The sequence below is a fragment of the Idiotropiscis lumnitzeri genome, chromosome 1 (genome assembly GCF_059441095.1).
Source record: "Idiotropiscis lumnitzeri isolate Australia: NSW breed Sydney's pygmy pipehorse chromosome 1, RoL_Ilum_1.0, whole genome shotgun sequence".
Classification (NCBI taxonomy): domain Eukaryota; kingdom Metazoa; phylum Chordata; class Actinopteri; order Syngnathiformes; family Syngnathidae; genus Idiotropiscis; species Idiotropiscis lumnitzeri.
The window spans coordinates 32,621,165-32,649,120 of record NC_142391.1 but is presented as its reverse complement, the minus strand read 5'-3'; the positions used below and the strand labels follow the sequence as shown (position 1 = coordinate 32,649,120).

At 41.3% G+C, this 27,956-nt stretch overlaps 1 protein-coding gene across 4 annotated transcripts in view; it reads left to right on the top strand.

Annotated features, from left to right (window-relative positions):
• ccser1 (coiled-coil serine-rich protein 1) overlaps positions 1-27,693 on the top strand; it is a 120,771-nt gene extending 93,078 nt beyond the window's left edge. For 2 of the 4 annotated variants that reach the window (XM_088295495.1, XM_088295486.1), the window contains exon 11: positions 24,048-27,693. In XM_088295495.1, coding sequence (XP_088151621.1) covers positions 24,048-24,668 — 621 coding nt within the window. In that variant the 3' untranslated portion in view covers positions 24,669-27,693. The remainder of the gene's footprint in view (positions 1-24,047) is intronic. The other 2 variants (XM_088295502.1, XM_088295510.1) reach the window with 2 other exon arrangements.
• Positions 27,694-27,956: the final 263 nt, after the last annotated feature.

The following is a 27,956-nucleotide window of genomic DNA, read 5'->3' as shown; positions in this document are numbered from 1 at the left end:
CAAACGTAATTCGGTCCCTCCAGGTTGAGTGAATAAACACCCTTATTTCTGTAGATGCATTCAATTTTCTTTACTTACCACTTTGTCGGATGAGACTCCATTCAACCTTATGGGTTCCACTGTAATTCGTATCGTGTTATTTAGTGTTCTAGTAATGGCAAGCATAATTGATTGATATTTTGATGTAGTAGGGTAGGCCCTTGAATCTGTAACAGCACTTTTGCCCTCCATAGGCAGGGATGATGTCACACCAACACAGGTTTGTATGTGCCATTGTACATCTTACCCGTCGTTCATCACATTACTCACACCAATCAAGACGGTTTGATTTACCGTCGTTAGCGTATATGTGACCTCAGCGAGTGTATTCCAGCGCCATCTTCTCTTCTTCATTTCCTCCCCTCCTAAATGTGGCAATCAAGCCGCTGTCACACCTTCCGGAACATGAGGCGGCAACAGAAAGGTGACATTGATTGATTTTAGTGCTGCAAGTTGCGTAATTTTGTCATCTTCAAATTCACTTGAGCAGAAGATTTGAGTCAAACGAGTACATTTTACATAATAGTCCAAGTCTATATTTCAACTTTTTCCGGTTCTGTTAAATTGGGACACATACAAGCATTTTTAACATCTTTTCTTCTTCTAATATTGGAGACCCCGCTCATCATGAAGAGGGACAATGTCAAGTCTCCTCTCCCAATCTACATGTTTGCTCTAGTACCTAGACTGACCTGTGAGAGGCAGCATGGTCCTACAGGGCATTCTGACTTCTGGAAAAAACCCCCAAATATAAATGAATAAAATAAAATAGTCATAATACAGTATATAGAAAAATCTATGAGAACTGTTCATGTGTTTTTGGACTACACGCCACTACTTTTTCCCAAACTTTGAACCCTGCTGCTTTTGAAGGGATGCTGTTTATTAATGGATTTTTACTGACAAGCGTCAAGCCATCAATAAATTTTATCCATTCCTGTCACATCTGACTGATGAAATAACTGAACATATCACAGTGGACCAATGAAAGTATTGAATACTCAAAAGCTATTCGCAACTCTATCATTATTTATAACTGCGGGATGGGTTGGTTTGGCGACTGACAGAGAGGTAGAGACATATAAGCGATCGGCGTGGCTGTGTGAAGAAGCAATTGAGAGCCAAAATAAGCATTTAAGTTGCGATTAATTTAAGCAATGTAATAAAGTTCAATAAATAGAGCCCCCTCTGCCCTGCGACCCCGTTCTAAGCCTCGTGGGACAACAAGAGTCTGAGAGGTTACCGTACGCTCTGCAACTATTGCTGCGTTTTGCATGTTTTTGGGTGGTAAAAAATGTCTCCCAGTTTTTATAACATTAATAATACACCATTCATAAAGTGGTAAGTGACTTGGGAGATGCGTTTTATAGAAAGTAAACACAATCAGTTGTTCCTCTATTTGTGTTTGGTTTCACATACACAACTTCCCTTTAGGGAAAATTGAAAAGGTTATTTGGAACTGTTGGCTGTGTAGCAGTCTTTCCCTGTGGACAAAAACATACATTTTAGGTAAATGTAACACTTGATTGTGTTGTTCACATAGTTTACTGTTGTAGAAGACAAGCTATTAAATGTGACTTAAAGTGTAAAGGACAGGAAACAAAAGTGACCCTAAAAGCTCTTTTTAAGTCTGAGATGTGGCTTTATTACATCCTTGATTACGCCTTGAAGATTTTACCGTAGCTGGCCCCACCTGGAAGTGTTTCAAAGCCTGACGCTAAATCCATCAATTACTCATTTAATGGGCATCAATTGGCGAAACCGTTCATTGTGACGTGGATATTTTATTGTTTAATACAACATATTAAAATTTATACAAAGCCTGTCCCGCAGACTTTGAATTTAAACTTTGGGAGGTTTGTGATTGACACAATTGAGTTTGGACCGAATGGACATAGTAGATTTAGTCATTGTTTCACCTTTTAAATTGATTTCAGCCTCATTATCGGTTTGTGTTCACTGTAGCGTCTGATGTTCTGGCAACCAGTCCAGAGTGTACCCTGCTTCTAGCTCAAAGTCAGCTGGGATAGGCTTCACCTTATCTGCGATTATAAGGACAAGTGGTTGAGAGGGTGGATGGATGACATACACAATCCCATGGATCAAAAGCATGATGCTCAGCTACTCAAGGCACTGATATATTTTGCCACGTTAGCATTGTATTCTCCATCGTCTGTGACTGTGCAAGTTTATAATGTCGTCGGTAATAAATTTTAAGCTGTTTACAGAGCCACAATGTAAAGGTCACCGTGCAGCTGTTGTGTAATGGGTCCATTTCTTAATGTCCGCCCACTCAATGGCTCAGCTAAGTCTGGTATTCAACTGGAAAGTCATGTGATCAACAGTAGATAATCATGTTTCTCTACATTGGGAATTGCATGATTTTGCTCTTAATTGGTTAGTCAAGATGCAGAAGAATACTGGTCGGCTGATGTCATGAGGAACACAGAGGATTGTTGGTGTAATTGCTTTGGATTCACTGTGAAATTCAATAAAAATTCTTTATTTGGAAGAATTGCGAAGTGCAAAGCAACTCTGGGGCCAGGTAGATAAATTATGAATCGGCAGCGGAGGCATTCGGTTCTCTCCTTCAAAATAAGTGAATCAGGGGGGACATAAAAGCCACATAAATTAACTTGAGAGTTTTCTGCTCCTCGAAGATTCCTCTCGCCAACTCTACCCGCCGCTGTTTCCCGGTTCACTGGCTGATGGATTAGCTGTGGTCATGTGAAGATACATCAGTTTAATCAGTTCTAGAAATTAAAATTGGTGCAATGATTGATTCCTCTCTATTAGAGGCATACGCGGCGCTTTGGGTCCCAAGCAATGAGTTGCATGAGTGGCTTGTGAAGGGCACATATGTTTATGTGTTTGTGAATTTTATACCCTCAAAGCTGCATCCACAGCAAAAAAAAAAAAAGAAATCCACTTGAGAGCCACATTTTAGTTTAGTTTTATCCCACCACCGTTTGGCTTAGAACAGTAAAGCCGATTTTTATTTTTTTATTTTTGTTACAGCCCTGGCAGAAGGTCTTGCAAAAAGCTGCCTGTGCCTTTTACGCAGAAACCAGTCAAGGTTCATTATTGCCACAACTGTGACACAGCATGACTTATTAGTTCAATTTGTTCTGTGACAGACAGAATTCAAAACTGAATGATGGTTTGCAACTCGTAAGGTTCATAAATTGTTGCGCTCATAAGTCAATCTACAACTGAGATAACAACTGAATAATAAGATTGTCCTTTTTAAAATACTTTTCAGACAGTGAAAAAGCTGTGTGTCAGGAGTAAAACTTCCCAGTGCCATTGTGCTATTCCAGAATTCCCTTTCCCACAGCTGCTTCTCAGTTCTATTCACTAACTCCAAAGGTGAAATATTGACACCCAAGTATTTTATCATTGTTCATGCAAAACATGAACCCCCCCAAAAAGGTGAAGAAATTCCTATTTTAGTCCCTTTGACAGTGCAACGGACTGAATTGTTTCCACTGCAGGTCAGAAGACTCTAAATAAGATGTTTTGCATTGCTATTTGTGGGTCAAAATTTATATTTTGTGCCTCATTGATATACAATGAATATCAAAACTGAGACTCAAATGCTGAGTCAAACGAAAGGAACAGAAGAACCGCGAGAAGGTCCCAACAAACTTTGCTGGGCTCACTTATCCGACCGCGGCTAGACAGAGGTCAAGTTGTTTACGCAGAAGCAGCTGAGGAGCAACAGCTCTGTCTCGTTACTAGTGTACTTAGGACTTTCGATATTCTCTTTTAAATAGAGCTTTACTTTCGCGAACATTTCACCTGTTCTGCTTTTCAAAGAAGCCTTCCAAATGTGTTTGTATTTTTTACACATTTGTAACTAGTGTAACAGGTGGCTTTGATTTTCAAAATAAAACTTAGTACAGATATTGTTGATCATCAAAATATTTTTTGTTCTATCGCTCCGTACGACCTGGTGCTGATTTAATATCCATACTGTGAGATGAAATACCACATCAACTAGGGATGCTTAGTATCACTTTTTGGACCGATACCCGTATGACCGTATCACTAACTGATACATTTTACAGATCCCTGTAATACTCTTGATATATAAAGTTTGATTTAACAAAATTAAACAAATTGTGAACAAATACCTTTCTTTCTGCCACAGATGACGATTCGCCAATATGTCAACCTGCCACTGCCTAGCGCTAACTACTACCGAGGAGGGCTTAATCAATGTTAGATTTATTTATTTATTTTTCTTATCGATTGCTGATATTGGCAGCCTCGACCGGTACCCGATACCCTAATATAGGGCCCGTATCTGCCTGATATCGATCTCTGTTATTGGAACTCGCCCATCCCCATCAACCGTTGCAGCATTTGCAGGCTGTTTACGTCCAATGCACTGAAGTCACGCAAATATTTCGTTCAACACAGCTTTATACTGCTTAAATCTGTACCAATTTTCACAAATTGAGGGTTTAAATAGACACTGAAATCAGCTGTACTACTAATCCAACTTGTAAATGACATGCCACATATACACCCTGTCCTTTGTCCTTCGACATAATGTTCAACAGTCATGGCGAGCACCTCACAAACTGGATGCTTTGAATGTCTGCATATTTGCTTATGCAGCAAATGCACGTTTGCGGGGGAACAGCTGGTGTGTTTCACCGTGTACAGATCTCCACAGGAGGGATGGGGCGTGTGATCACCCTAAGCGCACCATTGGATGCTATTTAAACTCTCCTTCAAACCAAACAAACTTTTGCTGCATTGTAGCCCTCCTGTTGTGTTTGTTTCTTACCAATATTCGTGGGTCAGTGTGACCCGCTGTAATGTTGAATCAGCATCAATAATTATTTTTATGTACTCGTTCACATTACAAAAACAAATACGAAAAAATGTCGGTGACACGCATAAAAAAAACCCATCTTCCGGCATAAGGTTTATGGATGGAAACATGGTCGACGTCGGCTAAAGATGGCGTCACCCCAACAAATGAAGCCGTCTGCGTGCACAAATTAAAATTATCACCACAAGCCTCCATTTTATGCTTTGTTTCATTGGTTAAAGTCAAAAATAAAAGTAACCCAGTTACCCCAAACAACGTTGCAAATTCACGGGCGACTGTAAGTAGTCTGTTGAGTGCTCTCAATCACTCTCGTGGCTTTTTATAACATATAAATCATATTTGTACCGATGTGCATTCATACTGCCGACGATGAGTCAACCGCGGCATAACTACTTGTGATGGACTCAAACCCTCCGTACTCAACATCTTACTGTGCAATATGCACATACAGATATTTCTTGTCAAATCACTGTCACCACTGGCTAATTGCTCAGGATACATTTTTGGAAAAATCTGACAATCGGGCCTTTGCTGAATTTGATTATTAGAGAGAAAGTTAAATTATAGACAATTTATTCTTCCCACGTTTAGGCAATAATCTCGCTCTCAAGGTGAGCTATATCCTATTCAATATAGACATCAATATTCGTTATTATTTCATCTGTTTCTGTTCAGCTGCCACCCAGTCCACATCTACAAATATCCCATTTTGTGTCCTAATGCAGTCCACTAAGCCGGCTGGTGAGTGTTGTGGTCGGTCGTGTCACAAACAATCCGTGCTTGTCAGAAGCAATCTCATTCAGCTCTGCCCTGCTCATTTGTGCGCGCTTGCCTGCTTATTTCTTCATTACTGTGCTAGACCTGGTCTTTATTAATGAAGGGACATCTGTTTCATTAAAGCAGGAAGATGCCTGCTAGGGACACGGAAGGAGGGAAGGTGCTGGGGTTCGAAATGGAGGGGATAATACGAGGAGAAATGGAAATACATCTGAAAATGTCATGTAACTGTTTTGGTTTATTGAGAAACGTTAGATGAAGGGACTAATCCCCTTCACTTTTTTTGTATTGTTGCGAAGAATCAGTGCTACGGCTCATTGACTGATTTCCAACATTTGACCAATCACAGGTCAGAAATGCTAGATTGACAAATTGGGGCCCATTGGAGGAGGCTTCTGTTCGGAGGTCACTTTAATACAAAGACGTTTTTGGAATATTAACAAACTATTTGAAATGCATCTTACAATTCAAGTCAAGTAAAAGTGTCGTAAAAACCAAATAAATTGCGGAAACACGAGCAGACGATGCATTCAGTGACTAATTGAGTCGTGGTATCTGTTATTGTTGGAGCCATGATTTTTCAACTGTTGTTCTTTTAAACACCAACAGATATTATCAACTGATTTTTAAAGTTTTCGAGTGTCGATCATTCCCCAATGTTCAAGTGGTTCATCATTTTTAGCTGCCGCTATTTTGGGAATAGAGAGGAAAAAAAGTAACCATGGAAACCGTTTGTATGGAAATAACACTAGTCGGAAAAGAAATGCTTGCACATGGTTCCTGCTCAGGGATTTTTGGGACTGTTTAGACTTTAACAGCAGACTTGTTGATTGTGCACAATTTAAGCAAGGTGACTGATAAGTGATGCTTTATTTTTCCGCATTGATGCACCAATAACGCAATCAAGATATCAGGTGCATGAATGGACTTTTAGCTTTAAATGATGACATATTTCAACATTTGCAGAGTTCAGAATAATAGCAGTGTTAAAAGTGAGTGAAGGTCAAAATCATTATAAAAAGAGCTTTTATTTCCATACATGCTAATGCATTGCGAGCATTACACATTTTCTTCTGAATTAAAACATAAACCAGAAACACAGATGACTTGACAACACGGAACCATTTTTTCCCCTATTATTGTCAGCTTTATTTTTGTTTTTGCCGGATTTTTGTGCCATATTAGATCTTTGTTTGATTCCCTCCAGATTTGCTAATTTTATATTGGTACTTCCTTTTTTGACAAAACTAAAATTTGTTCAGTTAGTAGTCATAATTCCAATAAATATGTGTATGAAAAAAACTTAAAGTTAATAAACCTAAAGCAATCAGTAACTGAGCATGATCTCTTGTGCCACATGATCACATAGTCATACGCTGTTCTGCAAACTTCTGTTACTCTTTGGTAACTGCTGACACCCTGTATAACCTTTTTCACATCTATGTTGCACCGACTTTTGCCACTTGTGAACTGCTTAACCGCCCGGCACTACTTGATAATAAGGACAAAATGCTTTGAAATAAAGACAAATGCAGTGCAAGGGTAAGTGTCAAGTATCACACTGAGTGTGAGCAGTCGTGGGCCAAGGTCACACAGAGCCATGTTAAGGATGGCGAGGTCCCTGCAGGGGTGAGCGGGCTATAACTGACAGCCATAATTGGGCTAATTAGAGAAACAAAACCATCAGCACCGTGGGTAATGACCTGACCAGGCCAGCTGGGGTGATGGATGGAGTGAGAGCAAAGCAGGTAGGCAAATTAATTAGAGAGCGGGAGGGACGCAGCAATGATGGATGGCTCCGATGGATGGAGAGGGAAGAGTGGTTGCGACGGTTGATCTGCCAGTTGACGCGCGCACGTGTGTGATCTGATTACAATTCATTCATTCCAAATCTCATAAAACAAGTTGCTGTACAACATGCGCTTGACGTGATCACTTCTGCAATCGAATAGCTTGATGGATGGACTCTAGTCATATTTTCACAAAAGTGGTAATTTTTAACAGTTCTATACTTCACTATAGTTCATTTCAGTATTGATGGGAACAATCAAGCGTAATGTGGCTTGTTTGAGTAGCCAATAACGCCAGTTGCTTATATTTTGTGTGCATAATTCACCCGCGATCTGAATGAGCAGCAACGGTGAAAAGGTGCGATGGGAGAAATATTTGGGCAAAATGGACACTGGATGATATTCACAAGGAGAGTGTCTGGGGCTTCAGTGAGTGACGAACAGTTCCTCTCTTGCTGAGTTTTAGCCCAACTGACCTTTTGTAATCCGAAAGTTCTGCCAACCCCCTCTTTGTTTTCCCAACCTTTGATGTGCTAAAGGGCCAAAGCAACACAATATACGTTAGCATGGCTTTATGTTTTCAATCAGGAAGATGAGTCAGATTAGTTAATGATTGAAGTAACATTGTGTTCTTAATTTGCTCACCTGCTCAAATGTATGATTTTTGTAAGATGAACAGCTAAAAAAGAGAAAAGTGTGCATTCTTAAGCTAGAAATGACAAGGTAAATGTGGTGCACGCAGTTTGCGAAGACACAAGAGAGATTTGGATGCATGCTTAGTAAGTTTGGAGAATTGGGACTTTGAGACGGAACATTTCTGAGTTGCCATGGGCACCAACTTCAAGGAACCAAGAGACAGTATTGTTGAGAATTTCTCTTATCATGAAGATCCTCGGTAACATGGGCACGGTACGGATTGATGGATGAAGCGATCATGAGCAGATAAATATCATTGCATTTACATTTATTCACACTTTAGAACAATTTGTCTTTCAACAAGTCGTCTTTTGTTTTCTTGTATCAAGACATGCTTAATTACATCTGCTGTGCGTCAGTGTGGTAAACAATAGCACACAGCAAAGTCCAATGGGGATGAGAACTTTTTATAGTCACTATTTGTGTGTGCGCGCATTGTTCCACACTACTTGAATATTTAATGTATTTATATTCTCTTAAGAATTTCATACTGCCGTTCATGTTTATAAAGCATCTAGTTTTGCCTTCCCAAATCGTCATATGACATGACATGATTAGCCATTAAAATATGCATTTAAGAGCTTATTGAGCATTTATAACGGTTCTTCTGTGTTTTAATCACGTCTGTGACATGTTTTCAGCAGAATTAACTCAAACCTGAAGAAATACTTAGCGGAATAATTCTGTGGAATTAAATTTTTATGATGATTAAAACTGAAATTGGCATGCTGCTTATGGTTTTTTTTTCTACACCTTACCCTCCAGATTAGCAAAATTCGACTGAGTAGCTGTAGTAAGCTTACTTTTTGGTTCTGACACAATAGCAAAGCTGTCACACCCACAGGAGATATTGGTTTCTCTGCATGATAGTCTAGTGTGGCCATGGCTTCAAAATTACTCTTGATTTGGGCTGGGCAATATGGCAGTAAAAAATTACACTATTTTTTTTTTTTGCATATCAATATTTCATATGGATCGCAATTATCACCATTTTTTTAAACATTCTTTTTAACCTTACAGGTTTAAAACTTTCTATGAAGTATGGAAAAATGTAATAAATGAAAAATTAACACAACTCTTCAAACGCTTTTTAGTCATTGGTACAACTAATGTAAAAAAGTATAAACTAGCACGATGATAGCATCACAAAAACATATTAGGACATAAAAGACTGCGGTGTCTAATTCCGACCAGCAGAGTACAGCGCTTGCTGCCTCATGGGAGGCTTCAAAGAAGAGCCTCTTCTACTAAAAGTGAAGAAGAGCACCCAATGCCGTTGTGACTAGAAACAAAGGTTAGATTTTTGTCTTCTGCGGGTAAAACAAAGTAAAAACTATAACCGACTGAGACAAAGCCTTTGTGCAACAAACGGATGTTGAGCAGGTTAAGTTTTGATCGCCTGTGACGTTGGACCAAGTAAATATCCTTACAGCTCATCAACATGAAATTTATGGCAGTCCTTAAAACGCCAAGTTCTATTCTGGGTCTTCATTGAGTTTATGTGATCGTGTCATGGGCGTAGAAACACGTGTGAGCGAGTGGTTAGGCTGCATATTAGCCCCACTGTTACATAACTGTGGAGTGTCGAGCAGACATTTTCAGAAGGACTTCAAACAATTTACTTAGTTCTTTAATTTCACGCAAAATCACTAAAAGCCACTAAAAAAAGGACATTTTCCCCAATATTTTTCCTTCAGAATGTCACTGCAGTGCTTTGATGACGTTGCGGCAGCTTCGTGTTAACTTGCTACCCGTCATTACAAGCTTGACAGCAAACAAATCATCACTGTCCATTTGTAAATAAGAGGCCAATCCCTGTTGTCGTTAATCCCAAAGCTGTCTAGTAGACCTGAGGTCAGTGATCAATGTCACTTTACCACTTGTTTCTATTTTCAGAGAGCTACAACACAGCACCGTAAACGCTGGACGTCCACTCTTTGCGACCTATAAAACTTTTTCATTCCTTTCACTCACTCAGCTCGTGTACTTCTCTGGCTGCGCCCTCCTGACTGTACCGCCATCGGCTGGCTTGCCAGTAATTTGGTTCGTAAATAAACTTGTGGCTCTGCTTTGCTTTTAAGCGTACACGAAAAAAATCTTCCAGGCAGCGCACATTTTCACTTAAAAAGGTTAATCTCCCTCCCAGCTTAATGTTGCATTCACACCAGATGCAAATTGATTATGTCAATGCAAGTATGTGACTAGGCGCAAATTTGTGTCCGATGACATGGAAACATGTGAGTTGGGCAAAAAAGCAAAAATTCACTGCTTCACACACAATGTCTCTGAGTTGTTGAACAGAAAAAGGGAGGATAAAATTACCGTCAAATTGTGGGCACCCGCAACTATTTGATTACGCCTGCTAGCAATACCAAGGGTGTACAAAAAAAAGAGCAAGCCGGGAGAATGGTTAAAGAGAAAGTATGGTGTGTTCTTGTCTCGTTTTATCCATCCATTATCTGTACCGCTTCTCCTCACAAGGGTCGTGGAGAGAGCCTATCCCAGCTATCTTGGGGCAGTAGGCGGGGGACACCCTGAACTGATTGCCAGCCAATTGCAGGGCACACAGAGACGAACAACCATCCGCGCTCACACTCACACCTAGGGGCAATTTAGAGTGTTCAATCGGCCTGCCATGCATGTTTTTGGAATGTGGGAGGAAGCCAGAGTGCCCGGAGGAAAGAAACCCACGCAGGCACGGGGGGAACATGCAAACTCCACACAGGATGGCCGGAGCTGGGATTGAACCCACGCCCGATGCTGTCTCTCACTGTGAGGCCATCGTTCTAACCAGTCGTCCACCGTGCCGCCCTGTCTCGTTTTAATGACATTAAAAAAAAAAATGTTAATATGTGGCAGGGGAAGCCCCTCCTCTTCTCTGTGGCTTGTGTGAACTGAATAATGCAAGGCAAAAGTTGGCTTTGTGTCCAATGTGAATGCAACATAACTGCAAAGGCAAAGGCGGAGAAACTCAGTGGGGCAGAAAGATTTTTTAAATCAACCTCATTTGAATGTAACAATGTGGATGGATTTTCGCAAGTTGGCACCTCGCCAAACATTTATTTGGTTTAATTTGGCACCTGATAGATTGGCAGGCACTGCAAATACCTTGTATTAGTTATGACTTTGACTTTTGCCCTTCAAAGTTATAGCCCTGTAGTATGTACTCGTGACCTCAAGCTCTCTGCAGCCATGGAAATCCCCCCTCCAATCCCAAACCAGCACACACACACACACACACACACAGATATGAGCATATACGTATCCTGTGTGTCAGATCGTCAAACAATGAGCAATGTGAGTGATGATGAGACCAATGAGATCAGACTTGCTAGTGAGAGTCATCGCCGGTGGTGTGTAATAAATCTTCGAGTACGGCCCAGAGACCAAACGTTGCCATGGCTGAAGAAAGAAAGTCAAAGTGGGGTTGATCATATTTTTTGTGAGGGTCATCATCTGCTGTGAGTTCTCAGACGATCACCCAGCATGTCTACAAATGTTCAGTGTGCGAGAAGAGGCAAGCGTTGTGGCAGCACTACTTGAGTCTGCTCAAGGAGATCTGTTTCGAGGACGTGTTCGATCTCAAGATGACTGTGATGAAGTGCTGCAAAGTACCCTGGAAGAACCCTTCCAAAAGTGCATGAAGACGTGGCAGAGAAGGCCAGGAAAGTGTGCCAGGGGAATTACTTCCAAGGGTGATTTGTGGTTTGGATTTGGAATATGTTTTCTGACAGGTTGTGTAACTTTTACCAATTCAACCCTCTTCTATTCTGCACTCAACTTAAATAAGACAGGTTGACTTTTCTCACAAGCAACAGTGAGAAATATCCTAAGGCAAATCTAAGATAGCCATAAACCAAGTCCAGTTCAAGCGTCTTGGACCACTCTGATTAGGATGGAAGCAGCTATTCCAAAACATGTCAACAAGCCCATAAAAAGAACATTCAATTTTGCCCCGATGTTTCATAACTAGTAACAAATGATGGTCCATTCCTCACCTCACCACACTCGCACGTCCCGAGAGTCGCATTTCTCCCTGCAAAAATTGGAACTGCAAAAATATTTCCCACTTAGCCTCGTGTCAAGGCGCCAAATTTATCTGGCCAATATCACAATGAGGCTTTTAGAGCAAAACTTGTTGGCTCGAAATACTAACGTGGCTCGCTCATTTGAGCAAGTAATCACCTCCTTGTTGCTCTCCGCAATCACACAAACAACACTAAATACACACGAGGGCACACACTCAAACACAATAACGCATGTGGTGAGCTATTAAAAAGGCAATTAGTTTGAGCTCTTTCAGGGATGAGACCATGGGAGTTGTATGTTGGGACAAACAAAAAAGACGGAAGGAAATCATGTCCTTGGTATGTTTCCATTTGCAAATTAGTGCTCCGAGCACGGTAACGTGTGGTTTGCAAGTCTGCGTCACAGTTATCAAGTTTCCGGTTCGATTCTGGGGTTTGCGTGTTTTACCTCCGCATACTCCGACTACACATGCACGTTCAGTTCAATGAAGACTCCACATTTTCCATAGACGGGAACGTGAGGACGAATGGTTTTCTGTATGTACCTTGAATTTCACGAGTGATCAGTCCTCTCGCCCCAAAATCACCAATGATTAGCACAGATCAAAGGACGGAACTATAATAATGTTCAGATGATACATGGCTCTGTGATATCGCGTGTGCGAGCATGATTGCAATGAGGGAGCGTGACAAGAGGGGGCACAGTGATTCATTTAACACTCGTGGGGCATCAAGACCCCATTCCCTCATCTTCATAACACTGTAAAGAGCATATTATATCACTCGCGGGTGACATATCAAGACAGCTGACATTCACACACGCACGCGCACAAACTCAATCTGCTGTTTCCTCTGCTGACTTGATATTCATTAATCAGAGCAAAGTGTGACAGATTCTTGACAATCTTTTATTTAAACTTTTTTAGAAAGGTGTGTGCATGTGCAGGAGGGATGCCAGCAACATGGTAAAGTAAAATAACGATTAAAAAAAAATAAATCATATGACACAAAAGCACACGCATTGTCGACATGAGATAATTTGCATTATTGCAGTAAAAGGCAAAAGAATAAAGTGGCATGCATATTAATGAACGATGCCAAGTTGCAAAACTACACTTGACACAGAAGCTACTTCAGATCTAAAACATGAAGTTTCAAGTGTTTTAGTTTTTTTGCACACACAAGCAGGTACGAGGGCTCCTCTGTTCTTAAGGTGGCAATGTTACCTGAATTTGAAGTATTATTTGCTGCAAATTTCTGGCCTGATATTTGGCATTTATTTTGCCAATTTGCAATTTTTCGCCAAGGTTTTCTTTTCTCTTGTTTTGCTGTTAATTTGGCTGCTTCTGTTTTGGGCATGTTTTTATTTACATATTTTTATTAAAGCAGTTTTTATTTATTATTATTTTATTGACGTTTGTTTTGTACTTCTTGGTCCATGTTTTGTTAGCTCTTTAGTCAGATTCATCATTTTGCTACATCTTTGTCAGTTCTTTTATTGTGTTGCTAGAATTAATTTTTTTTTAAACCTGTAGTAAACTACAGTCCGCAACATAATTCAAATATGGTATGAATTCAGTTCATTACACCTATTACCGTTTTTTTCCCTTGATGGGTAAAGGAGGCATCCTTGTGAGAGAGGCATTCTTTTTAAAAGTAGGATGCACTTGAGGTCATGAACAACACTGTGCCGTAGAACCCTTGCAACACCTGGCAAGAAAGACCCTAAATTTAAAAAACAAAAAAATAAATCATCTGGACAATGTAGCAAAGAGGTCTACTAGTCAATAATTGATATGCTCATTAAAAACAATTGGGTCAAATTTAAACCGATCCACTACTTGGGTCAATTTGCCCCGACTTCTCGATGGAATATTTCATGAACATCCAGAAGAACATCAGTGCTTCATTTTGTTGACTGTAACCGTTTAGCCTAGAGCTGAAAATTCAATGAGATCTTTAATATCTTTGTACGTAGCATCACCCAAACTCAATCGTCCATACGATATTGCTGGCGATGTTGTTTTTCCGATAGAAGTAAACCTCATACTTGACCTCAATACAATATCAAGCTTTCCCTCTCCAAACCGTTTAGAGGTGATAAGATTGAGTGTTGAATAGCACAAGTGTTGACTTGTTTGTGTTGCACTTTCTGCTGCAGTGTTGCTAAGCTAATCCCCCCCACAAAAGAAGCTGTTAGCTGGTGTGTGATTTAAATACTGCCAAACTTGCGGGCATGTCCGACGTACTGTATCTGCCAAAAACGAGGCTACAAATGGGTCGCGATGCAGAAACAATGACACTAACCGTGTAGAATGTAGGCTAATGATCTCCGTGGCTCCTCCACGAGAAAGGATTCAATTATTCAGAACAAAAATAGTTCATTAAAACGTAATTAGAACAAAATAACTTTTGCAAACTCATTTGCCTCGCCCAATCTCATTTTGTTGGATTCTTTCCAGGAGCAGCAGTAACAGCACAATGGTGGCTTGTCTTAACGCCGGCTGAGTGGCCGCATGCGTGTTTACGCTCTCGAAAATACTCGAGGAGTTTTTGTTGAAAAAGTTGCTTGCCGTTAATAATTAATTCTGTGATGTGTGGGCGACTTCATTGCCTTCTTTCGTGAATCACTTTTTGGATTTTGCTAAGAGAGTTTGCGCGGCAGCAGCCAAGTACAGGATGGAGCTAATCGTTTGACTAAAGCGGGGGCCACACACATCCCAATTTCTAGCATCTGAACCGACTATTAAAACGTGAGACCCCACACAACCGTGGGGAAAATAATAATCTTTAATTACTGTTTGTATCGTGTGTAGTGCACAATGACCAACACAGCACACACACAGTCATCTCTTCACTTCCACCAACAAGCGTGAATTTCCACACATAATGTTTTGCATTGAACAGGTTTAACATTTGCAGAGAAGTAAAACGATCACTCTTATCGCACCAAACAACCGGATAACCTTTCATGGACATCCGATAATCGGAACCCTGTTGTGTTTGATTGCAAAAGCTCACATTTAGCCCGATTATCATGTTGCCACTTACCCAGATTGTTTCGTCTTTTGTGTTCCACGTAACACCAAACATAGCGTACTGCAGTGCTAATCACGATGTTGTACATGTGTTCTGTGCATGTCTGATCTTTACAATTTCTCCTCAAGAAAGTGTTTATTTCAGTAGAAGAGAAAAATAAATAAATGTGCCTTACGCTCTACACTAATAATAGTTGAGAGTTCATCCTTTGACGCTATCAATAGATTCTTGCAGTGTTGGGGACGAAGGTTTGCAACGTGTAATTATATGCAATTACTGGTGCACGCTCATGAACATAAAAGTACCATAGTGAGTTCTGCAAAAATGTGATGGCGGGGGGTAATCTAAAGGACCTAATTAATAATAGATGGCAGAACGGCGGGTTGACTAGTTCACACCGTGGCAGAGATGCGGCATGTAGTTTGGTGCGGGTAGCCTTGATTGGGTCGGAGGCCTTTTGTTTATGCAGCCTACACGTTTGTGAGAAATCAAGTTAAAGTTGAAAAGGACTATTGTGAAACAAATGTGCTATGCTCAGGTAACTAAGATGGAAGTCACGTAGTTTTCTGAAACATAAAATGGACACGCAACATTGTGGGACGACTGCTTCAAGAGTCAATCGGAAGGCTGTTTTTTTGTTGAAGACATCTTCCACTTAACATAAAGTCACATCTAATACTGTGCAGGGAACTCGTTTACAACATAGAAATAAAGATTGGGGCCTGCTGAACTAAGCAAGTGATTGTATGGTTGTTATGACGATGCCTGAGCCAAACAACACCTCCTGGTGGATTTAACAATGGAGCGCCGGGCCATCCAGTCATGAAATTATCGATGGTGTTTTGTCTTGTTTTTGTTCTTTGTGTTTAGGGCCAACTGGTAATGTACTTGAAATTGTGCTCTACGCTGAGAGTACAAATAAATCCCAACTCTTTCTTTGCTCATTTTGATGCTTGCTATTTATTGGAGGCCTGCTTTTATCTTCATCTTCTGCTTTACTAATTGGTTTTCTTTTTCATCTTGAGTCACTTTGAGCTTTCTCACTTTGTCTTCTTCCATCTGACCATGTACCTTACATGCCCTTCCGCTTTTGTTGAATTATCGAAGCATTTACAGCCATTATCTTTTTGCTGCTTGGACTTTTTGTCCTTCCTATTCTCTTGTCGTTCCTCACCCTCCTACTAGTGCTTCACCATCCACTTGTTCATTTTTCTTCTCGCCATCATCCCACTCTCTTTGGGCAATGTCCAGGAAACATTTGCCCAAGCTGGTGATCAGTGTTTTTTCGCCATCATTGCGCCCGTGCACCTGTTGGGGTTTGTGCATCCAAATCCCCGTCCATAGCTTCTCCCCGAGTAGCCTCTTAAAGATTTCCTGCTCTCAGGGTGACTCTGGCACAGTGACTCGCCAGCCCACCTCCTTCAATTTTGCATCGAGCGATTCTAAAGCCTGGGCATAAGTACTTCATACACAATGACTGAAAATGCTCTGATTATACTGAAGACTCAGCAGCCGTAGCTTGAAAAACACATTGTGCATTCCCCCCCCCACAAATAAAAACAAATCCCGGGTGTCTTCATAACTTTGATCACACCTATTACAGCAGAGTTGCGCAACCTCTTTTGACCCAAAATCTACTTTTCAGGCAGCCAACCTCTCAAGACGGACCCGTTTCGTGTCAACATCCCAAAGCCACGCACCTTTGCCAACCTTTACTTTTTGCTATACAGTTACTAGACGTCAGTCACATCGCTCTCTCCGCCTCTCACATGAGCGCATACACACACTCGCTACCGTACATTACTATTTTTTTGTCGATGTGAGTCTGATAAATGTCTATTAATAACACACACATACACACACCCCTTTCCTTTTCTCCATTATTTCTTGTCTTGCTGGAATTAGCCATGAGTCCGACCTCACTCGCTTCATATTCTGCTGGGCCAGTGCAGAGTCCAGCATTCATCACCTTTGCTGACCGTGTTTGAAGCAACGGGATTGAACAGACAAACATGATTACGAATGAAAATGCTAATGTAGTCTTTATGGGCGCTTTCTTTTTTCCTGATCAACGGCAAAGATAAAAGGAAATATGTGGTTGATTGACCTGAGCTGTACATGCAGCGCAAGCGTAGAAAGCTTTTTAATTTAATTTTGAATATTCATACCTTGTCTGTTCATGTCTAGATATTGATTTGCTAACCATATATCTCCCCATACATCTTATTCGACTGAATGAGAGAATTACGTCATCTCTAGACAAGACCCATTTCTTTTGTGCCGGAAGATAGTGAGTTTGGCTTACATTGCACGCCCACCCAAAAGTATGCGTCTGCCAGTGCGCCATCCATTTGGAAAGCGTGGGCATTGCAGGGACAATTTAGATTTCCTTTTTTTTTTTTTTAAGTTCAATTAAAAATCCGTAGTTTTCCCATATGTGCACAAGTCCACTAGTTTGCCCTCCAATATTTCAATTTTGTATTTTCTGAAGCTTTATGGCAGCGGCCTCTCCTTGTGTGGTCTCCAGACTGCAGCAGTCTGCCATCAATCCTCCAGCTGTCAGGGTCTGCTCGGCCCTGGCAGCCGCCGGCATTCTTATGCACAGCGTTACATAACCATGAAGAAGGAAAAGAAAAAAAAACAAGCGGGACATAATGAAGGGCGGTGGTGGAGAAGGTGTGAGATGAGTGAAGATCAGAGTTCAAGGGAGGGGAAAGAAGAAAAAACACAGGACACAAGGTCTACCGACATAAAAAGCAAGACTTGTCCGCTCAAAGTGCTTAGAATTGATTCTGGCATACTTTGACTCTTCATAGAGGATTTTAAAAAAACACCCACACACTTCACAGCACACACTTTTTTCTCGCTCACTAGATTAATAATGTACATATTCAGTTGGAGTCAAACACTTCCAACATTAAACAGTCCATGTGGCTCTTTAGCGAGTTAAAGCAGCAACTTTGTTCCCAAGTCAGATGGTTGCCACCGTTTAGTGTTCAGATAGGAATGTTCTGTTGTGGCCGGAGCATGTTAGCTTGAACCTGCCTACCATGACCTATGCTAACATCTTTGCTCAGTACTCTTTTCTTGTCAAACATCACAACCCAACGATTAGATGGACTCAAATGCTTGAAACCTGCCGCAGAAGATTCAAATCACTGTTCTTTGCTCACAAAAAGTTTCTACATTACACCGATTGGCAGTGCGATGAAGCCCAAAACACAAACATACAAAATGTACACTAACGCTGGACAAAAGTAAACTTCAAGACAATCCCTGTACCTGTATAGTCCAGTTTTTTATTGCCAACCATCCCAAGTGCCATCTCTTGATATAGCGTAAAAGACAATCCCGTCATTTCAATGATCCACACAGAACGCAATCAATTACCGGTAGTTTGTATGATAGCCTAAAACATTAGCAATCTTTTGTGCGTAACTGTTTTTAATTAAACTATTTACTGCAGTCATTTTTCAGTTTTCATTTTTTAACAAATGTGAAAAAAATTGAGCCAACAATGAAAAAAAATTATGAGATAACTTACAGTAAGAAAAGTCTGACATGATTTGGGAAAACAAAACTGACAAAATAAGACAAAAAAACAGGAACTTGAAAAAATTCTGTTCACATCACAATTTTCTTGTAATTGTGACTTCACTACAGCAATCGCACAGATTAGTGAAAAACTTCGGGTTGTGGTGTGGTCCGACTTGCGTGCGAATAAAGATTACATTGCCTTGTCACTCGGACTTAAACTTTTATTTGCATTTGTACGCGTGTCCTCTGTTACAGCTTTACAGTGACATCTCACTTGAAGAAAAATGTGAGGCTGATGATGTAATGTGTGAGATAATTTTGTTGAGGCAGTTGGGATACAAAAGGGATTCCAAATCTGCAACATTACACTCCAAAGAACCTTTTGAGGTAGGTGGAGAGCAGGAGGGCAACGGGAAAGATGTTGCCACAGGCTGTTGTCCTCCTAAGTGGGGTGTTTACTGCGGTAAACCAACAAGTTGAAAGAACATGCGTGTTATGGCCTTCAGACAGCCTACGTGCTCGCATTCTCAGCCTTTATTTGATTGTTCGCTAGCAAATGGATGAGGGAGATGTCCTGGATGTCTGCAGGCGTTCACTGACTATTCTGAGATGCGTTCTTCCTTTTGTCTTCTTTGTCTTTAGATCTGTATTGTTACATTTAGCTGTGAAAATACTAGAAAGTCCTTTCCTTATTTTCCAAAAACTGTTGACCATTTTCTTTCTTTGGGGAGAGGAAGAAAAAAAAATTTCTCTGTTAGCTCTGTCAGGGTTGGAACCCAAGTGAAGGGAAGCAGGAAGGCAACAACCTTCCAAGAGGAAACTAAGGACCGTTTAAAGATCAAGCATATTAATTACCAAATATCCCAAAAACAAGATTGAAAAAAGACAAACAAAAACACTAAGACTTGACAAGAAACCAGAGAACTGAATACAAGCAAACTGATGTGGCAACAAGGAACACAAGTGGCTGAGGGAGATGATTGGTAGATGCAAGGGACCGGGCTGATGAGAACAGGTGGACAAGAAAGCTCAAATACATTACAATGATGGCCGAACATCGACACTAAATGGTGAAAAAAAGTCACGTCACTGGCGACAACTTCTGGTTCACTTCACAATCAAAGTGAATCTCATCTGGAATTGTCACGTCTCATGAAAGCGCCACAATCTGCAAAGGAAGGCCACCCTCAAAAGTTCACCAAATAAGGCTTCTTTGGTATTTGCACTCAAATTTTCAAGTTACATGATGAGTGTGTCAAACGCCAAGACGTCTGTCGCGAATTGATGTGTGAAAGGCGCGTAGGGAATCGACTTCAGCGCAAACGGGTGAACGCATCTGCGCTGTAACAATCTTAATTACTGTCTAAGATGGAACAATATGTTCAAACGTGCCGGTCAGCGTTATTCTTCTGCAATATGGCACAAACTGTAACCCAGAACATTCAAAGCGCTTCTCTCATCTCTTTCAAATGAAAAAACAACAACAATAATTGATTCAATTGTCTTTGGCAGATCAATGAATGAAACGTCACAAAATGTAACATCGCAGTTTGTGCCATTCCTATGACAGAACATCAAAAAGTTGTTTGATTCAAACTTTTTTTCATAAAGGCAACAATTAAAAAGAAAACAATCGCATTAGAATCAACTTTTCCCTTTTTATCTCTCTAACGTTTTGCTGTCCAATGTGAGTGTTGGTCCTCATTACGATTCTGCGCCTCCGTGGGGTATTGAGTCGTGGTGTGTGATTGATGACACCGGTGTTTTGCTTCCACTCTCCCCCCCCCAGTGTGCCGCATACCACATACAGTGTGTGCGCGTGTGTTTGAAAGTCTTTAAAAGTGTTGTGTGATGAAAGGTTCTTGAGATTCTTGAGAAGCCCTTGTCCATTTGCACCCTGAGTAAGCGTCGCTGTGATTTATCCGGGTCTACTTGTGGACACACACAGCGTCAATATTTGAGAGGCGTGTACTTGAGAGAGGACACCTGAGTTTGTAAATCAGTTATTCTGTTTTTCCCGGCCGTCTGTTGCTCTCGTCGCGTTTTATCTACGTCTTTGATCACTTTCTTGCCAATCTGTCATCCCCCTCCTGTCCTCTCCATCCTTTGACTCCATTTGTTTACGCCTCGCTTTTCATTGCGCTTGACCTTTTGCTTTGTCTCCATCTGTCGCCGCCTATTATGCACACGCACGCACGCACACACACACGGCTTTCACTTTCAAGATCAGGAATATACCTTTTATACGCAACATCTGTCCCAGTCTAATTTTTCCTCAACTTTCGACAAATCTGGCAAAGCAAATGATTTGTTGTTGGAGTCACGACAAATAAAAAAACGAGAAATAAATAGTAAAACAAAGATAAAAGTTGGCCTGACGCATTACATGCTCAAGTCCTACCTAAACAATTTGTCGATAGTCAAGACAGCACATGATCTGCTTTTTGTTGTTCTGCCTTTCATGATACGTTTGCTGCAATGCTTTTTAGAACTCTAGAATGAATGAGAAAACTTCTTTAACTCAAACATAACCCTAATTAAGTTATCACGCATCAATCGAGATAACGGCGTTGTCACAATTCTCTCGTGTATCCCACCCCCGTGAAGGATTGGGCTGCGCTCAACTTAACGAGACAAATAGGTCGCAGGGAAGTCATGCTACGTGCGTCCGATCATCAGGACGCATTAGCAAGCACCAGACGCTCAATAGCCAGCCCAAAGTGCCTTTGTTTTGCTATCGTCTACCAGGTAATGGACGTGAAAGCAAATTAAGGGAGCCGTTCGAGAAAGCAAGTAGTACGGGGTCACTTGAAGGAAACGGTTCCATTTTTCGCCAGCGTTACCCGTTAAGTCATTTGCATGTATGTTAAACAACTGGCAAGTTGTGTGTTGCTCACCATTAAATGTGATACTTTGAAAGCATTTGTGCCATGATGGCAGTTCAAACTCTTGATTTTTGGGCTAACAGCTGGACACAAACAAATGCTGTAATTGTTTTTAATTTGGGCAGTGCATGAATTGCTGTTTCAATCCTGGGACAAAGTTGAAATATTATTTTTTTTTCTTATTATTTTGCGTGACACAGTGTGATTATGTGAATCTGTACTTAAATGTGATCAGCTCTGGCTAAGAAGGTCCTCATGGGTCAGAAATGCAAATTCAGATTTCTGTATTCAAATTCTGTTTTTAATTTCCCTTTGAAATGATGTATATAATACGTGGACGTTCCTCACACATTGACAAAGTTTAAATCCCTGATTTTGAGAAAAAACACGTTGAATGTTTTGGTGGATAAATCTTTGAAAGGTTCTGAGCAAACAGTTTCTTTGGAAAAAGTTATTGTCCCCAAACATTTTGGAAGTGTTGAAATACCACTAGAAAGTCAATTCCCATAGCACGTAAGGACATCATATGAGGTGTCAACCGTTTCAAAGTTTGACCTCTCAACAGACAAAATACGCCAGAAGTGGTGATTCCGCTTAAAAAAAACAAAAACATCTTCTGAGACATCATCTGACACAATTTGGTTGGTTTATTGTTGCTAATTGTAGCGATTTTTTTTTTTATGTCAAATTACCGCAATGGGAAATTTCTCATAGAATATCTCAACATGCTGGCTTTACGTCACATGACGTTCACGATGTGCGTGACATCATACTTGACTTCAATGACAATACGTCTTCAGTTCAGCAAGTTCATGATGCACTGCTTGCTGCTGGTTGAACTCCAAAAAAGGAAAATTTTCTGTGGAAATGTTAGCGGAATTAGAAATAAAAAGCTGCTAACAAGCTGTCAAAAGGACTATTTCGTAATTAGACTTTTTAATCAGCACACTTTGCATTGCACCTAAAGCTCTGTCATTCTGTCAGAGGGCATAATTGAACCATGCGATGTGAAATTAAGAGTGCACACTGTGTACCAAAATGGAAGCATTACCATCTGTCAGTGCAGACATGATAAAGTTCCATTTGTATGTACCTACAAAATCAAGTAGGGATGAGTACAAGAATTCTGCCTCTCCAGTTTTGTTTGACACGTTGAGTGACATTCTTCAACTGTAGACTGTGGATTGTCTCGCCATAACACACGGGAAGACTTAAAGAGGTTATATTATGTAAATGTGACTTTTTAAGCCATTAAAAAGTGGTGCAACTCATTTCAACGTGGGATATCGAGTTCATGACTGAATTGAGTAGCGAGCTTGTTCACAGAACAAATTCAACCTGCTCGTCAAGTTACCGCTGCCTTTAATCTTGGTTGGATTTTTGCAGTGTGGTGTGGGAGGGAGGCGAGAGGGAGGGTGGCCGTGAAGAGCCGCGTTTCATAAGGAGGAGGCGCGCAGTGGAGTGTGAAAGGAGAACAGGTGGCTCCTGTTTCTGCCATCCAGCTTTATTTGCCATCCTCCCCACCGCGTCCAGGGAGCCGGTTTGATGGTGGCGCTTTGCGGCTTCGTGCAAACCTTGTGGCCTGCTTGTGTTGCGTAGTTCCTGTGCGAGTGTGTGTGTGTGTGTGTGTGTTCTTTAGTGAGCAGGGTTCCGCTTGGTTTAGAAACAATTAGAACAAGCTGCAGGAGCCCAGAGAGCCCTGATTCTCTAAATGTCACACAATTAACAGTCGGCGGCGAACACGCAAGCAGCGCACTCCCTCTCGCTCTAATTGTGGCGCCTCTCTTCGGGAGTCGCCGGCTTCTCCCAGCCCGGTGGAAACACCTTAACTCATCACGCACTCCAAAAGAACACATCACAAACATTGTTCGGTGATCCTGTTTTTGGGTCAAGAGCATGTACTTGGTATGAAAGGCAAAATATTGCACATTTGCCATCTCAAGGCTGCTCTATTTTTAGTCTAAGTGGGACAGCAGCTGCCAGAGACCTTGTATGGAAAAATGTGACATGGTGAAGCAGCATGTGGCTCAGTAACCAAGGTCCTGTTGCATGTAACTGCCAACAATTGTATGTTTGTCATCACGCAGCGGCTTGATGACCTCCCATTCAATGGTTGGCAAGCCTCCTCTCTGTCCACTTTTAAAACCCGTTCGAAGACACATTTTTATTCTTTAGCTTTCGACGACTGTCGCTGTTCTCATGGTATCTCTTGATTTCCCACTAATTTGTATTCGACCATCCGGAAAGTACTTTGTTACAGCTCCAGCTGTTGTGAAATGCGCTATATAAATAAAGTTGTATTGTACTGATGTTGAGTCAAGCTGGACAGCAGTTACCATCGATTTCAGGAGGCCTTTGATGACGCAGCATCCGTTTGTAATGTCACTTTTTTTTATTTTGTTTCTTTCAGGCCAACAACCATCCAGGGCGGTTGTCAGGACCCGGCAGCAGCAGCAGCCTGCCCCAAAAGGAACGAAGGGCAGCACGGGCCGGGGCTGCGCTGCCCCCTCCGCCGCTCGCAGGGGACCTCGCTAATGTCCCCCGTCACCCGCAAGCGCTTGGTTCCGCCAGGGAGGAGAATCACTGCCACGCCCTTGCCGGCGCGTCAAACACAGCCCACCGTTCTTTCATCGCCGCCGCCCAGCCCCATCAATCCCGCACGATGCCACCTTTGAGCAGCGGGCAGCCGGAGAGGGTTTCGTCCTCCTCCGAGTCTTTAGGAGGAGGCTTGGCGTCCCGCAAAGGAGAGCAACACCACCCCAGCCTCATCCCCCGGGCAGTGGGCACCTCGTCATCCAGTCTCCAAAGTCTGGCCAGCAGAGGGAGTGTCTCGTCGTCGGGCCTCCCCTCGCCCCCGACCCCTACCTCCACTTCCTCCTCTTCCTCTTCCTCTTCCTCACCTTTCACGGGGCGCCTGGGGCAACCGCCCCGGGGCCCACTGTCCCTGCACAGCTACTCTCGTAAAAACGTCTTCCTCCAACACTCCCTGCACACCGCCGACCTCCAGGCACTCACGCAGAGAGAGACTTGATCGCAAGCGGACATTTTGTGTGCTCTTTTCCAAAGTTGCAAAAGAAAACAAGAAACCGTGCACAAATTCAGTGGCATGCCCCACGCAACTCTTGTGGTTGTCTCTTCACTGACTTTTTGTTCACATGCATGAAACACAATGGCAATTTCTTTACTCATCTCACAGGTTCAAAAAGAAAGGGGGAAAAAAATGGAACAATCTGACACACATGCACGCACACATGCAAACAGACAAAGGCATTTTAAGGTGCTCTTCCCATGAAGTTGGAAAAGAAAACAAGAAACAGAGCAGAAATTTGTAAGTCATGGATGAACCTTTGCTGACATTTTGTTCATACACACGCACACACACACACACACATACACCTTTTCACCATGTGTCAGCGCACGGTGTCATGCCGACACGTTAGACGTGCTTCTGCCCACGTTCGCACGCTACAAAGTACACACACATCCGGTCATCCTCACTGCTAGCTAACAGGAAACTGGATGAACCTCTACCTGAAATGCTGTTTGTTATTTCTGAATGTTATTATTATTATGATTATTTTTAAATCCTTTAATTTATTTGAAGCTTTTTGCTGCTGGACGCAATGGTGACTGACTGTCACACGTGCTTTGCAGGGATACTCGCCGATGCCGTTGTCTCACGTTGCCAAAATGTACGCATCAATTCCTCCTCACCCTCCCTCCCTCCATTCATCCATCCCTCCTTCCGTGATTCGTTTCTTCCGTCCAGTGTGTGCGGGATGGTGACGCGTAAAGGGACACTTAACAGGTGAGTGCCGTGAGTCTCTTAATGAAGTATGTTTTTCAAGAAGGGAACTTAATGTATATGCTCGGTGAGAGCTTTTTGTCATTTAAAATAATTGCAATTTTTAAAGATATTGAAAAGCATACCGAAAATCCTAAAAGAGTGGAAGATTAAAAGCTTGAATTTTTTTTATGGTAATGTTGCTCTTTATTTCTAATAAATGGGCAGCATTGTGAAATGGAGGTTATCGTGTCTACCTCACAGTTCTGACGTTCCGGGTTTAAATCCCTCTTGCGTGGAAGTTGCATGTTGCTACAGCTTACGCCCCCCGCTCCAAAAAAAAAAAAAAAAAAAATGCATGTTATGCTCATTAAATGCTTAAATCATTCCTCAAATACATTATGTACCCTGCGTTTGGCTGGCAATCAGTCCTGAGTTCTTTCGCCCCACAGTCAGCTGGAAAAGGCTCCGTTTTATCTGCATCATCAATGAGGAAACGCGCCATACTTTTAGGTATACAAGATCCAAAATGATTCCAGATTTGTGTTATTATACTTTACAGCTCTAAATTCTAGGCCAAAATATTTCGATACATCCATGTACACACAGTGTTCATTTAAATAGTTTTGATACTGCAAAAAAAAGATCAATTTTTACATGAAAAATTTGGAGAATTTTGTGGCCAGTTGTTATTCCATAATGTCAAAACATTTACAACGAGCTAATTTATTTATTTTTTTTCAAAAAAGTGGTTAGTGAAAAGTGTAAAAACTCAATGTATAACTTAATTGGTGTGATCCATTTATACGTCTAAATTTGAGCAGAGACTTCAGGACGTCGGAAATCATACAGAAAATGAGCACTGACTTCACGGGGAACCAACAAATTGGTCCAATTGCTCATAAAAACGTTGCCGTTTGAGCTATCACGCTTGATCTCAGTTCATCTCAAAAACTCATTTGTCATTAAACGAAACACCAGGTTTTTTTATTATTATTATTACACATGTAAATGTTAAATGAGTTAACGTGGAACTTCGTTGTATGGGAAAAGTGTTCAGATTGGACCCGGTGGTTGCAATGTATTAGTGATATATCGTATGAATGCAAGTTTTTGAGCTTTTCCAATCCAACAAAATCTAATCCAATTTCTGACAGAGGTCAAGTCCAATTGTTCCGTCTCCAACTTGAAACCTCGTTAGTATGGAACCATTTTTACCATTAAGAGCCCGAGTAAAAGGTTATACACAACGTTGCTGTTGCCAACAATTTTGGCTCGACTGTATTTATTGCTGCTGGCTGCCAGAGGAACGCCCCCCCCACCCCCCGCCTGCCCCCTCTCCTTTTCTCTCAACCCGTTCTCTGACTTCATTCACCTCAACCCTGCTAATCACACTCAACTTTATTTCAACCTACGGTATTGACCTTCCATATCATTGAAGACTCAAGAAGCTATATTTCTAATGGTGGGAATATTATTTTTTATTTGTATTATTGCCTTATTTATGTTTACCGCCATAGAAAACAAGATGAACAATCAATCATGCCGAGGAAAGGACATTAAGAACTATGATGTTGCTATTATGAATGAATCAAAAATGAATATATTAATTTAATGTTGCTTATTGAATATATGTTTTCGCTGTATTTTTTTTCTGCAATCACTGTTTGAATTGTAAATGATGTACATATAAATATGAATCTTATGCGGTGTTATCAAACATGTCCGTCCACAGGCCAGTCAGAGTAGACATCGCCATTTAAAAACCAATCATTGCGAAGAATAATAGTGATCGCTTGTATGTACTCGCACTTCTGAAGGCCTTTGCAAATCAGCTCAGTGCGACCTCAAAACACTCATTAAAACATAAAGCTAAAAAGTTTGTAAATGTGGGTTTTGAAGATTGTCACAAAATGCTTCTTCCCTGTAAATATGCCATTGGAAAGTCTTGTATTTTTCTGAAATTGTTATTTGTAGGCTTATTAGTATCACAAAGCCGTCCCACAGCAATGTGTGACATGTTGAATTCCAATTGAATACCACTGGAATGCTTATTTCTTTGCCTTTGGAATGAGTCCCATTTACCAGCACGATTCACTTCAGTATGTCTTGCTTGTCACACACTGTGGGATGCCATTTGTGCTGCTTCTACCACAGCACTTCAGCACTTTGACCAGTAGCACAGATGCCATCCCACAGCATCGTGTGACCAGAATCACATACAAAATTCAACGGGAATGTTATGGGATGAATACTACGGCTTGCATGGCCATCGTAATGCTCTTCTCCAAAAATGTATGTTACTTACAAATAAAGCATTGCTTAAAAGGGAAATGATCATGCTTTCCAACAACATAACTTAGCATTGGCGTATGTACACACAGCGTCATTTCAAAGGGATTTTTTTCTTCTTCGAGGGAGCTGTGGGTTGAGCAGCACAAATGCCATTCGTCAGAAATGTGTGGACAGCATGGCGTTCTCGACATCTGAAATAGAAACAGTTTTCCAATGGTATAACGTTTGTAGGAAGGAAGC